Source organism: Porites lutea, chromosome 4, assembly GCF_958299795.1.
Source record: "Porites lutea chromosome 4, jaPorLute2.1, whole genome shotgun sequence".
In the NCBI taxonomy this organism is placed as follows: domain Eukaryota; kingdom Metazoa; phylum Cnidaria; class Anthozoa; order Scleractinia; family Poritidae; genus Porites; species Porites lutea.
Genome location: NC_133204.1, coordinates 18,718,739 through 18,732,971, shown reverse-complemented (window position 1 = coordinate 18,732,971; position 14,233 = coordinate 18,718,739). Strand labels below are relative to the sequence as shown.

Genomic DNA, 14,233 nt, shown 5'->3' with positions numbered 1-14,233 from the left:
CTTGTCCATTTTTCTTGATATGGCATTATCGAGTTGGATAAAGAGCAGAGATCAACTGATTTTCTGGTTGCCAGGTTTGATGTGACAGGCCTCGCAAAAAAAGTGTCCTGTCTGGTCATCCAGGACAAGTAAATTAAGCCGGAATCCATCAGAAAATTGAGTAATTTTAATTTTTATTGGACAAAAACCTTGTACCAGAATAATTTAAGGAATATTGCATTCTTTTTTACACTTTTCAAGGGCTATAGATGTAATAAGTTATTAGTTATGTGTAATAACCCTAAAGAAAGTTTCTTGTGGGAACCCGAGAAAATTAATGTCAAACTTCACAAAATAACATCTTGCACATGAAATTTTCAGAATTTTACCTGTGTTTTCACAATTCTTGTAAAATTTGACATTCATTTTCTTGGGCTCCCACAAGAAATTTTCTTTGGTGTTACTACGGATAACTAATTACATCTCTAACTCTTGAAAAATGTAAAAAAGAATGCAATATTCTTTAAATTATTCTGATACAAGGTTTTTGTCCACTGAAAATTAAAATTACTCAATTTCCTGGTGGATTCCGTATTAAATCTGCTGTAGACTAGCTAGAAAGTTTGTCTTTACGTTTGCCCAACGGGCAAGGGTCTAAGCTTGTCATCTTCTAACTAAATCCTTAACTAAGACGAGCAAGAAGTGACCTCGGGCCAGCAAAATGTGAGAGCTGCTTGCACAAAGGACAAGCTAGCCTCCCAAGCAGATGTTCTTAGGGGTTCGTCACGCATTCCTGCCCCAGAAACGCGTGATGAACCCCTACGACCGTCTGCGTGGGAGGCTAAGGACAAGCTGGAATTTAAGTTTTTTTCAAGCCCTGTGTAAGCAAGCTGTTTGGGGGTGGGGGAAGAAAAAGAGCATTTTCTCCCCACCCTACCCACCAGAGAGCTTGCTCGCAGGTTACTACTGAGTGTTGCATGAAGTCATAAAAACGAGATTCAAGTTACTTACGAGTCGTATGAGTTGTCAAATAATGTTTACCATTTGTGCGATTGTCTTAAGTGATGACTGTGATATGTTGTGCCACTTGAATAGGGCTATTAGAAGTGTCTTTGATCACGAGATGCAGTTTAACCAACATCTCATATTACTTTCCTAAAATCTATTTCAAAAGGCTTTTCTCACAACTTGTACCATTTTTAAGAGTTGTAGCGCTTGAAACAAGACTTTTACGACTTGTACAAGTGGTGAGTATTGTACAACATTATGCAGCTTTCAACATCCAACAATGTTGTAAGTTATTTATGTACAATTTTTGTACGATTTCAAAACATATTACCATACTGTATTGTAACCACTTTTGCCAAAAGGGGTCTGTGTACTGTATTGAAAAATTTCTCCTTAGCTCTGCTGTATTTAGATGCTGCAATGCTGAATATAGTGCATGCCCAAGGAAAAATAAATTACTAAAATGTTATCAATTTTCCAACCTAGAAGTGGTCTTTTGTGTCTTTTAGATGGTCTGCATTATGTAAATAGAAACATGTAACAAACTCGATCGCTTTTGTCTGTTCATTTAAATTAATTTGAAATTTTGAAACTCCAGTGTTTGGGGAGACTGCTCCAATTCTGGGTTTCTCCAGGAACTTTGTAGGATATTTCTCAGCTATGTAGTAGAGTAACTCTCGTATAGCTCCACCATGACTAACAACAAGAAGGTTAGCCACACAGGACGATTTTTGTCCCTTGTGAATCCCCTCTTCTGAGGTTGGTACACAATTTTTATTCTCAGTTTGATGACTAGGATGATTCTGGGTTTCACACGTGGCGCAGTTACTGTCATTGAATGAATTTCCAATATGATCAATCATGGAATCAAAGAACGTTCCAACTCTTCTTCTTACTTGGTCAAGTGTTTCAGCTCCCTCAGGAACAAAATCACGTGGTTTTACACTAAATTTTGCTGCCATTTGAAGAAACTCTGGCTTTGAGCATCCTTCAGCTGCACCATAACACTAAACAATCACAAGGAAACTGTTTGAAAATGTACATCAATAACCTCACTGTCAGCAAGAAACTTGGCTAAACTCCATACAGATTAATAAATACTTTATATGCATGTAAGTAAGGACTATGTGCCAAAAAGGGAAAACAAGACAGATCAACCAGAATGTGGTTTTACATTGTAACTTCTTTGACTAGTGACTGGTCATTCAACACATGCCAAAATGAAAATATCAAACATATGAGCAACAAAAATTTATTCTTTGTTTATTTTAGTGTCACATCTATTATTAGTCTTGCTTGCATAAGCAGTGAGACTCATAATCTGCAATGCGTTTTTTGCCCCGGGGGGTGGTCCTTATATAGGCTACATAGGTATGTGCTGTGCCAAAGGGTATGTTTTTTTTAGCCGTTTTGGTCTGAAATAGGGTATCAATTTCGACCATTTTGGTCTGAAATAGGGTATGGTTTGTGCACTCTATTCTTCAGTTGGGAATTTTTTAGAAGAATTAGCTACTTCTTCATCATTTGGTGATAAGAACATTTCCCTTTTAATGTTTATGCCAACTACCATGTATGTGCAGTAACAGCTTGTCACGCGCTCCGGTCATGTGCTGGGCTACAGGGCTTCAGGTCTGAAATAGGGTAGGGAAAATCACAGATTTTGGTCTGAAATAGGGTAAGGATTTCAGGAAGCGCAGTGTCCAAAGAAAGTCATGTCCGATAGCCCGGGGCTAGTGGATTTTGCTATCTGGCTAGTGATTTTTGTCCTTAACTTGCCCGACGGGCGAAGGCTGTTTTTTGAGGAAATTCAAATTACAGAAGGATTGTAATCAATCCTGCTAATCAGAAAGGGTACTTTTGGTTGTTTTTTTTTGGGGACACAAAAGGCAGGTCATTGTGCAAGGTGTTCCTTGCGGAGACTGAGGAAACTGGGACTAAGAATTGATGCGTGATCGAAGCCACGCATGTTTTGTGAAGAAAGCTTAGAAAAGATCAAATTTAGAGCTTTTCCAAAATGTGTCCGTCCACGAATTCTATCAGTTGAAAGTGTTGATTACTTTGGGGCAAGTGAACACTACTGAGTGGTCAAAAAAAATAAGAACCTTAATTAGCAAAATTGCCATGGTAGGATGTTGTAAACTTTCACTGTATGCAAATGAGTCTTGTTATGAGCATGCGATTTATTTTCGGTGATGATTGAAATGACGTGCCATGTAAATCACTTTTTCGATCTCTGGCAATGATGCAATTTCTCTGGAATCGAGGCCCTTGAATTTTTGTGTATTTATACATGCGTATAGCCTGCGACCGCAGGGCTATTTTTGGTCGTCACTAACACATGTACTAAATCAATTCAGAAACAAATAAAAGTATTGACGTCGATAAAGTAGAAAGTAAAGAAACTTTAGCGAGTAAACCATGTTTCTTGTAGAATTAATCGCCTCCTCATTTCTCGATCTAATCTCCAAGCAGGCGAGACCTGAATGCCGCTGTAGGCACGTTCTTGTTTTATCTACTGGTATGTTCATCCACTGCGACACATTACCGTACCCTAGCCTGTAGCACTCTATCTGCTGCAAGACCTATATCATGCCACTGTGACACTGCACTATTTTTAAGCAATAGACCACACTTTCTGTGGGTTTACCGGCATGATAACCTACACGGGATGTTGGGAGAACACGAGAAAAGCTTGTAGATGATGAGCCGAAGGCGAGTGATTTAAGCTTTTTGAGTGTTCTCCCAACATCCCAAGTGGGTTATCACGCGGTTAAACCCATAGAAAGTGTGGTCTGTTGCTTTTATAAAGTAACTTTAAGTTTTCTATGAGTTTACCGGCACAATAAACTTAGGTTTTTAAACAATCAGAGCGCTCATACTATCTTAGTTATTTTATAAAAGACCATAATTATGTCTCACTAATGTCATATCACTCCATATCAATATTAGTCTGCTACACACCCGTTTTTAGTGTTGTCACGCAATGCCCCTGGGGAGGAGCATTGCGTGAGGACACTAAAAACGGCTGTGTAGCAGACTATATCAATATACAAATGTGTCACAACACTTCATTATTTGTCACAGCACTGCCTACCACTTCTTGGGTCATACTGTGTATGTCACACAACTCTGTGCAACAGTCTAATTGTGTCACATTTAGACAAGTTACATTATTCTGTGCCACAACACTATGTGACACAAATTGCATCCAGCTATTAGTGTTATACCCCTTTGTCATCATACCACTTTGACAAGCTCTTTTTTCCTATGAAATCTAGGAAGCTTGTATTATTGCACTAAATTATTAAAGTAAGACAAATGATAATATTGTACTTACTCGTTCTCTAAGTCGAGAGTCCTGCTCAATTTTCAAGTGAGAACAGAAATTACTTTTTCTGACAATCTCCTCTGCAGTCTAAGAAATACAAAGATCTAAATCAACTTTTATTTGACACTAAAGGTCACTGGCAATTAGATGTAACTCCAAATTGAAAGGGTGTGTGAAAAAAAAGTTTAGTTCAGTTCTTTATTTACTACAGCCAAATCAACTGAATACATACAGAACAAAATTAAACGTAATGTTGTATCATACACTGGCAGGAGACCCCTAGATGACTTGTTATAACTAACTGCAAGATTTTCATTCCAAATTATCCTGTATTTCCTGTATTTTTACAAAAGGAAAATGAGTCATCAAGAGTCGGGGGGAAGTGTAAAAACTGCAATAAAATAATACAGAGCTGTCGCTAAGATTTCATGTAGCTCGGAATGCCCAATTTTCGAGTTGCCCCAAGGCTCTGCTTCAAATTGAGGCTAAGTGCAAAGCCATGGATATGATGATTTAACAACAATTATTGGATGAGGTTAAGCAAAATATTGTGATTTGTCAGCCGAAGGCTGAGGCAAATGATTTCTCTTCGAGACACTAACAAATCATGATTTCAGCGATAACCGAGTTCAATAATTATTGTTTATCATTCAATCACCGAGTTTGTTTTTTAATGGATATCTTCGGTAAGTGAAGTGATCTGCCATTTTCATGCAAGAGTCGTTGCAAGAAGGAGAAAAGCTTGGTTACCTTTACGCATGAGCAGAAAATTATTTGCAGCCAAACAAAGTTGGACGACATTGCGCATGTACTTAGCCTCGTTTTGAAAGTGAGCATTTTTGAAACTCAGAAGGGGCCGATTGAACAGTAGGCTTTGGTTATGCTCACAGTAGCTGGGGGCGGAGGGAATCCCCAGTCCCCAGCCAAGGGTGACAGACATGTAATACTATGTTTGCAAGTCTTTTACCCAGCATACCAGCCATACAGTGATAGTTCTTTTTAAAACATGCATGTTTTCAGTTATTGATTTGTCCAATCCAGCATAATAAGAAAGTTTGAAGAAACAAGCATAACATTATTCATACAATTCAAGAATTGTATTAACATTATTCATACAAATCAAGAATTGTATTCAAGACTGTGCTCTATGAAAAATTGAAGGGAACCCACTTCTTTCAATCTGTGAAATACAAGGTGCCCAGCAAATGCTTTCTATGAATAAAATAAGATTTTTCAGTCACCCAGGAGCAAAAAGAAAGCACCAGGGGCCACCAGGAACTGCTAGAGCACAGCCTTGGTACATTTTGTTGTACTAAATAATACCGTAAATCCTCTATCAGGCCCCCCAGGGGGCTTATTTATTTCAAGCCCATTTGAGGTAATAGAGAGGGGGGGCTTATTTGAGAGGAGTTGGGGGGGGGGGGGGCTTATTTCATTTAGAAAAGACAACAGTACCAGCTCTCCATAAAGACCTAGATACAAAGTGGAAAAGCTCATGTACAAGACCGTTGGAGGTCATGCAGCCGAGGATCAGAATCGAATCTGAACTTCCAGTTGGTGAACAAACCATCCGGGATCAGTCTACACAAAGTTTAACAGTCGTGACTGATTAATACAGTCTATCAGTTATTAGTTAAGGAGGATTAGGGGAGGGTAGAGGGGGCTTATTCACTTTCTTCCCCTGAAAAGGGGAGGTTAAATATTAGAGGGAGAAAGCTTATTTGAGAGGGGGGGCTTCTAAATAGAGGACTTACGGTAATAAAATATTCAACTCAAAGAGGAGACAAGGGGCAAATCTAGCAAAAATGATACTGTGCCCGTTGTAAAAATCTACAAGAAAAAGTGCCATCAACTGCTTGTAAACACTAACATTAAGGAAGAAGATGACTCAAAAAAAAAAGAAAATACAGTCAACTCTCCTAATGGACACCTTGCCACACTGGACAGCTAGAGTTGTGTGCTGCCTTTCTTTTGCTCCTTTTAGTTTACTCTCTATAGGACGGACATCTCTCGAAGACAGGCACATAGATGGTGCCAGTCTTAAAGGTGTCTGCATAAGGGAAAGTTGGCTGTTGTAAAAAAAAATTAAATAAAATAATGTAAATACATGTAAAGATAATGCATCATTAGCACATGGAAATTGAGGAATGTAACAGTGATGAAGTAGTTTTTTAATTTCTAATTTTTTTTCTCCAACTGTTTGGCAGTACACCCCGATAATTTATATGATATGAAACTTACATTCCGTGCCCTTGATAAATCACTGGAGAAAATGTGTGAGAACCGTTCATCTTGCAGTTTGGTACCAACCAGCTGGGCTTGTTCAATTCCTTCCTCCGACAAAAAAGTATCTATTTGTCCTACAATTTCAATAAAATTAAACCAGTGATTTAATAAATGCAAACACATGATAAAGTCTGTCTCAATGAGTGTATAAGTTGCAGATGAAGTAAAAATGTGGTCTACAACTGACCACATGCACAGTTGTAAATTATATGATTGTCTTTCTTCATACAATATTACAATAAAGGGGAAAAATCAGTTTTCTGTTGGGACGGTACATTAAGCTTTCCTAGAAGAATGCCATTCCTTTTGCAATGTGTCTAAATTAATATAATTACCATTAGTGTTAATTGAACACACATTTCTGAATATTTAAAATTTGCACCAGCATTTTTTTTTAATTTGCAAGGCACAATCAGTGCTACACCAATTTTTCACTCGGGCCAATGGCATGAAGAGCCCTTAAAAATATATTTAAGTCTATAGATGGAGAAAAACACTGTGTTTTTACCTTGAAATATGTCATTCTTGTTTTCTGGAGTTTGACCACTGGATAAGAAAATTACAGACAACAGTTTATTGGTAGTTAAAATTACAAATTTTGTTAAAAAAGAGTTTTACTGTTTAACTATTAATAAGAACACTGTGATCACTTTACTGGAGAGAAACATTCCAAAAATGTTAATTGTCTTATTATAAAATATTAAACAGTCAAAGCAAAGATCAGGCTGGTGATATTGCAAGCAAGCCACAAAGCCACAAGCTAATAAACTTTGCTGCTTGTGGTTTAGTTTCTTATGCCTGATTCCTTTTCCTTGCAACACAATAACATTCCAGAAATATTTCTGGAGTTCACGGTTTTCTGAATTTCCCATTAAAGAGAGAAAGGGCAAAGCAATGCTTCAATGATTTTGTCTAATTTCAACCAAAATGATGATGGATACATTATCCAACAGAGTTTAAAAAAGGGACTCATTATTAAAAAGGTTGAAATTTCTGTTTGCTTGTCATGCTAAAAAACCTGGACGCTTAAGCACCATTTCACAAAGAAAACAGAAACAATAATGGAAGAGCTCTTTGCAAAAATGTACTTGTGATAATTTGATAATTTTGGAAAGTGATAAAAATTATTATTATTATTATTATTATTATACAATTTGCTAGAAATTATGACACAGTAGTTGGTTTACATGCCATTTGGTTGAAAAACACAGGCAGCAATAGCCCCCTCCCTCCTCCACTAGGAAAAAAGAAGCCCTTACCCCCTCTCTCCCAGACGCTTGTTCATTGTTGATTGAGGTCAAATGTATTGATCAAACAGGGTTTAGCTTGAGTTTGGATTCACTTCAGAAAGCTGCATGTATTCTATGACATTGAAAAGAGGGGGGAGGGGCTTACATCTCCAGTATAGTGCAAAAAAAAGGAGAGGCAATGAAGTGACATTATAGAAATGACTAATCTTCCTTTCAGTAAGATATTGCACAGCATATGCAATTAATGGCCTTATGGATCACTCAATGGAGCTACTAACAAACAGGGATGTTCATATCATTATAATACAAGCAATAGAGACATGCTTAGAATACCCTAGACTGTCCTTCACTTCTCATTTCCGGTTCCGGTAGTTGGCCCCAGCGCGAAGGATTTTTATCCCCTGCAGCACGCCAAATTTACAGGAGGAATTTTCCTCCTGTAGGTTTTATCCAATCACAAATGGTTTTACTGATGCGCCGTCAATCAAACCCGATCACGCCACATGAAACGTAACTTGAACTGTTTTGATCCAAATACAAAGCTTTAGTAGGCGTTTTATCTTCCTCCATTTGAGTACTTTACCAAGGTCTGATTTTCCTGGCAGCCATGGAGTAAAAAAACATTACCGACTTGTTTTGTTTCAATTAAACGCACACACTACAAAGTTTTTATATTTTTTATGTTTTCTTTCATGGCGTATGGAAACCTTGCAATGAGCCCGAAACGTCTGGAGAGTGAGCTCACAAATATCACAAGATGACACTTTTGTTCACTACCCGTTTTTCAAATTGAACACTCCTTTATTTACTTTCTCTTATCCGAATTTTTTCCGTTATTTGTTTGTTTTGACATACTTAGACAGCTCGCGACAATACACGCACACAACAACAACACACACGACAGGGACGCAAATACTTCGCACCAAAATAACGTCACTTGATGATATTTTCTGCAGGGGAAACAAGTCGAGCTTTTGCTCTCTTCGCTGCAGAAAACATAAGGAAATCTACCACTCATGCTTTGCACTCGTGAAAAAATTTGAGCTCGACTTGTAGGCAAGTCTAAGACTACCCCTGAAACCAAAAACTGGGGTAAACAGAGACTGTGTTATCACTCTCTGAAAGATTGGAATAATCTAGAAAAAGACATTAGAAATGCACCTGACATTGTGAATTTTAAGCATAGCACTTTTAGCAGCTTTTTTCTTTAATGCTTTTTGTATTTCAATTGTAGCTTTTCATCAATTTTTAATTTAGTACTTATATATATATATTTCTTTCTAGGTATCTTTCATTTTACTGTATATAGTCTAATTTAGTACTTTTAATCATAGTTAATTGAGTGGAATGGTTATGAAACCCATCAGACTCCTTTATGTTTTTGTGGACCTGAAAGTACACAACATTCAAGAGCATTCCTTTGATTTTGATTGTATTGACCAACAAAAACGTTGCATGAATTTATTCTGTAACAATTTGCCAACAGAAACCAAAGGATTGACTTTCAGGGTGCTTCCAACATAAACTGCAGCAGTGTTGTTTTTATCATTGATGTTTGCTGCTTTTCATAACCATTCTCATCTAGTAACTATGTTTTAATCTACGTTAGGTCCTTTCTGAAAACCACAGTGATGTGATGAAAGATTAAAAGATTATTATTATTATTATCATTAGAAAGCAAAAAGTCAATCAAAGTAAACTCAGGATACAATTAGCCCATTATAAAAACTAAAAGTGTGACAACTGCTTTTTTCTCTCCTTCTTCTTTTCTCTTTGCTCCCTCTTTTTTGCATCTCCTTATCCTTCTGTGTTGTGATGTTTGGGTTTCTCAGATCCTCCAAACTTGAGTTTTGGTTTTATTTTAGGCAAATTGCAGCAGTTTTCACTGATTAGTAGGCTAATAGAGCCTGCTGGAAGATTTCATATGTTGATCATTGACTTGTTTAGATTTTTTCAATTAACATATTTTGAAAAAACTCTATTGTGCAGTTTCCAAATTATTTGCTCATTTGTTACAGTAGACCAAAATATTTACAAAAATGCCAACAAGAGCACCTCAAGGTATCCTAATCAAATCCTTCTTTCTCAAATTCCGGCAATCAGTTAAAGCTATCTCCATGATTGAAACTGAAAATTGCAATTCATTCAAAATGCTTCATTTTCTAAAGAATATTTAGAAAAGTCCAAACATTGAGATTTTCCAGTTTTCGCTGTATTTCTAACCATAATAAATAGATTTAGCCTGGGCTAAAAGCAAAGCTCTCAATAATATTTGTAGTTTGCTCAAAACAAAATATAAAATCCTGTAATGCTAAGCGGCCAATGCAACGAGAACGGCAAAAAAACAGCAATAGGTCTAATTAGCTCGAAAACAATTTCCCATGTGCAGCACACTTTTTTGTACATTTGTTTGCCATTGTTTAGCACGACTACAAGGTGAAACTTTTTATGAAGGAAATGTTGTACTTGTTCACTTTTTTTTCACGTCGCTCATTTTCACCCTGGTGGATGCAAGCATTTCTCAGGGTCGGCCAGCGGGGGGGGGGGGGTGGGGGGTAGTTGTATACCAGTATACCTGAAAAAAATTCGCCAAAATACCCAAAATTCATCCAAATATACCAAAAATTATACCCAGGTATACTTTATACCTGAAATTCAAAGAAAGTGATATACCGAATACCCGTATTTAAGCTGCAATATACCGTATATCCGATTTAAAAAGCCCCTGTATACCCTATACCCAAAAACCCTGGCCGACCCTGATTTCTCATTTTCTCACCACAGGCACAAAATTTCATGTTGTTCCTCCAACCAAAAATGTCTCCTTTGTTTTTTCTCTCTCGCTCTAGCTCTTTTTCTTGTTGAGCTTCGCTGGCCTGTCGCCCTACTTGCTCTTTTTCTATTTTCCAAATTTGTGGGCATGACAATTTTTTTAGACAACAAGAATACAGAAAAATTTTCCTTTTTCTGTTTTCGTCTTTATTGACTCTATAGTTGTCTTAGCTTCACAAGATGCGGGTGGCCACACCCTTTCCCGCCTAGCCTGTTCAAGGCTTGCAGATAGTGGGAAAGACGTGAAAGTAAAAGGCATGTGAAAATGTTGGCGAGGCGGGAAAAAGGAAAATGGAAATGGGAGAGAGCCTGTATTCATTTCTTTTACGACCCTCTTCTGCCCACTTTTGGAGCGTTTGAGATAATTAGATTTTGGCTGTCAAACCGTTGAAATGTCAATGGAATCTTTCTCAAATTTCTCATGAAATTATTTTACACTGCACTAATCCCTCAAGCAAGCATGAGCAATTTGGAGTGCAAAAAGCAGGTTGGTAGGCAACACCAACGTTTACCTCATGCCAAAATGCTGCTTGTTCCAACGAATATTTTCTCTTTCAGGTAGATTATGCTCTGGAGGGGTCTACATTTTGACTGAGCAAACAATGTTGCTGCTTGCTTCATGCTGATAGGTTGTGACACCCATATTGATTCTCAGCGGTTATCGTTTCTGGTTGGCTTGGCATGATTGATGATTTTTTGTCCGATGCAAGAGCATTTAATTTTCTCCAAAGTCCGTCCTTGATCTGAATAAAGCAATTTTGTTTTGTCTGTGAATGTGATGGTTTCCTACAATGAGTTTTGTCACGCTGGGCCCACCTCATTAGTGTTTTTGCAGGATGTTAAACTCTTACTGTTAGTAATTCACAGATCCAAATTTCGAAGAATGGATTGCAACTTAAACTGAAGCTACTTTAAATATGGAGAACTACATTGTGGGTCAGTCAAGATTGCTCTTTAAGCAATGATTTTTTAACTCCAGCTTGTTCTTCTATAGCCTGCGAAAACAGCTATTTCTTCTCGCTCTTCGCCACTGGGGATGCTGTTTTTGCAGGCTAGTTCTTCTAAAGAGATCCTCAGATAATGTGAGTTTTGACTGGAGCGTGTAGATAACTTCTTCCTGCGACTGTTCTGTTGTTGCCTCTTTGTTATCAGGCAAAACCAAAGCCAGGCAGCAGGATTGCAAAAACATTTTTTCTACGTGTCAAGTTCACAAGGAAAGTCTTCTGTTCCTCCCTCAGCGCTCCTATGTGTGGGAAATCTCATAAACATTCGTTTAACACAGAAGTTATAGTGGATTCCACTATTTCACGTGCGTGGATGCTGCATGCCATCTTTCTGAGTGACAGGAATGACCGCGCTTTGAGAGTGTTGATATAATCTGGTAAATCTGACCAATCAGAGGGTATACCAGGAGCTGGTATACCGCAATAAGTTGTTTAAAGAAATGATTACAAGCTCCGCCACCCCTTCTCTCCCCAGGTTCCTCACATTTTATTTTTGTGTTCGTGCTTTCTCAATTCAGCGAGCCCGACTATCTCGGAGTCTGGAACAGGCTATTTCCCACCAAACTGATAACCTGACATTAATTTTGACATCGGCCCACATGTATTGGGTGTACGGATGGTTGTTCAGGCGTACGCTAAATCATAACCAAATTTTCTTGCTTCCATGGGTTTCCAATTTGTCTTACCCATGGTGCTCCACTAAAAACCTCATACCAAAAAATTCAAAAACGCTCAAATACCGTAAAATTCCGAAAATAAGCCCCTCCATGTATAAGCCCCTCCAAATATAAGCCCTCCAAACTGGTAACGCAAAAAACCCTCAGTTAAATTGCCCCTCCAAATATAAGCCCCCCGGGGGCTTGTACTTGAAAAATATCCCTCAAATACAAAGTAAAACAAAGCAAAAATGGTAAATTTACTTCCAACTATAAGGCTAGCCCTATCTATTTTGAAACGCAAATTTCCCTCCGTAGATAAGCCCCTCCAAAAATAAGCCCCTCAAAAAGGGCCTTTGAAAAATATAAGCCCTGGGGCTTATTTTCGGAATTTTACGGTATTTTGCCCCAAATTCTTGGACACTGGGGCACGTATAGGAGGAACAACCTCTCATGAGCAATTGTGGAAAAAACGCCCAGTGCCAAGAAATATGGCTGTAAGTAAATAGATAATGATGTCATTTTGTTGCTATGATGACTCTGATGTCAACATTACACTGCTTATGATAAATTTTCATCTTTGTCTAATAAAGCTGTGGAATTCATTTTTCCATATCTTTGTTAATGGCGACATAGTTAATGCTCAAACTTGGGAGGTATTGGCCCTAAAAAAATCCAATCCAGCCACCTCAAGTTGTCCATTCTAGAGTTTGGTAGCTATATTTTCAAAAATCCAACCTGGCCAATCTTGCAAAATGTACCATTTTAGCACACAGCATTTAAGGTCACTGGGTCTTGGACTTGCTTGTTTTAGAAAATCAGTCAGCCAGATTTTTGAAAATGCCACATGTAGAGTGCAAAGTTGTAGCTATCCACTTTTTCTTGTTGAAACACAATCTCACTACATGTCAAAGTGGCCAATATAAGAGTGCAACCATGTTTCCCCCTGCCCTCCCCACCTCCTTTTATAGATACTAATATCCATGAGATTCTTATCAGCTTCATGGATTTTACCATAACTTTGATTGGCTATTTTCCCTATTCTCAGTGCAACTGCTAATAAAGTTTCAGAAACATTGAAACTCAAGCAGCTTTAAGCTTAAACTGAACCCAGGCTGAACTTAACCAAAATACTCAAGCCTAACAGAGACAATACTATTGTCTCTGATGGGGTGCATTCTTTATAAAGTGAAAAATAATCCCTCTGCGCTGAAGAGTCATATATGCAAGGATGATATAACTATTAACATTATCCTCTTGGCAAGCATCACAAAATCTCCTGGGATGCTAGCTGAAACCATTTATGGGTTAAATAATTAAACGTAAGCTTACTTGAGCTCATAATGCTTTCGTATTTATATATTTAATATAATACCGCCTTTCAAAATGAGTTCGCCGGTCGTCTTGCCCTCTTTCACGGTAAACCCTCTTTTTAATTCAGCATATACAGTTTCTAAAATAGAACAAAAGAAAAAAACAACTCACTTACTGTCTGACAAGAAATAGAAGTATGTAAGGACCTCCTCTATCTTGTACGCCGTTTACAGCCGCCATTTCACCGGTGCTGGGTGAGACACGACACTGCACTTACTGCACAGGCTACCCAGACCGACCCCAGACACCTCGGCCGACCGCGAGGAGTCTGAGAACGAGAAGAGGAGGAAAAAAAAGTTCTCTTTTCTCTCCCCATTCGTTCTCTTAGGCTACCTCAGTTCAAATTACTTTCTTTACTTACAGTATGACAGATAAAGTTATACCTCTCTTTCTACTTTTAGTGATCTGAACTTAGTCAACAGTGGGTATGCATGAGTCAACAGCAGGTATGCATGATGGCTGCAATTGTACCTCTTTCTTAATTCTAAAACCTTCTTCTACGAGGAGGCTCCAGAT

General features: G+C 38.0%; 1 protein-coding gene across 1 annotated transcript; it reads right to left on the bottom strand.

The window, feature by feature from the left end:
• Nucleotides 1–591: 591 nt before the first annotated feature.
• LOC140934999 (fructose-2,6-bisphosphatase TIGAR-like) lies at nucleotides 592–13,912 on the bottom strand. Its single transcript, XM_073384547.1, has 5 exons — nucleotides 13,833–13,912; nucleotides 7,110–7,147; nucleotides 6,557–6,675; nucleotides 4,325–4,402; nucleotides 592–1,994 (listed from the first exon to the last, which is right to left on the bottom strand). Exons 1-5 carry the CDS (start codon nucleotides 13,895–13,897, stop codon nucleotides 1,470–1,472), a joined length of 825 nt encoding a protein of 274 aa, XP_073240648.1. The 5' UTR covers nucleotides 13,898–13,912; the 3' UTR covers nucleotides 592–1,469.
• Nucleotides 13,913–14,233: the final 321 nt, after the last annotated feature.

Excerpts from the sequence above, each read along its gene's own strand:
- LOC140934999 (XM_073384547.1), bottom strand. The coding sequence starts at position 13,897 with ATGGCGGCTGTAAACGGCGTACAAGATAGAGGAGGTCCTTACATACTT. Across the intron at positions 6,676-7,109 it reads CAAGAATGACATATTTCAAG|GACAAATAGATACTTTTTTG; the intron begins GTAAAAACACAG and ends TTGAAATTGTAG. Across the intron at positions 1,995-4,324 it reads ACTCTCGACTTAGAGAACGA|TGTTATGGTGCAGCTGAAGG; the intron begins GTAAGTACAATA and ends GTGATTGTTTAG.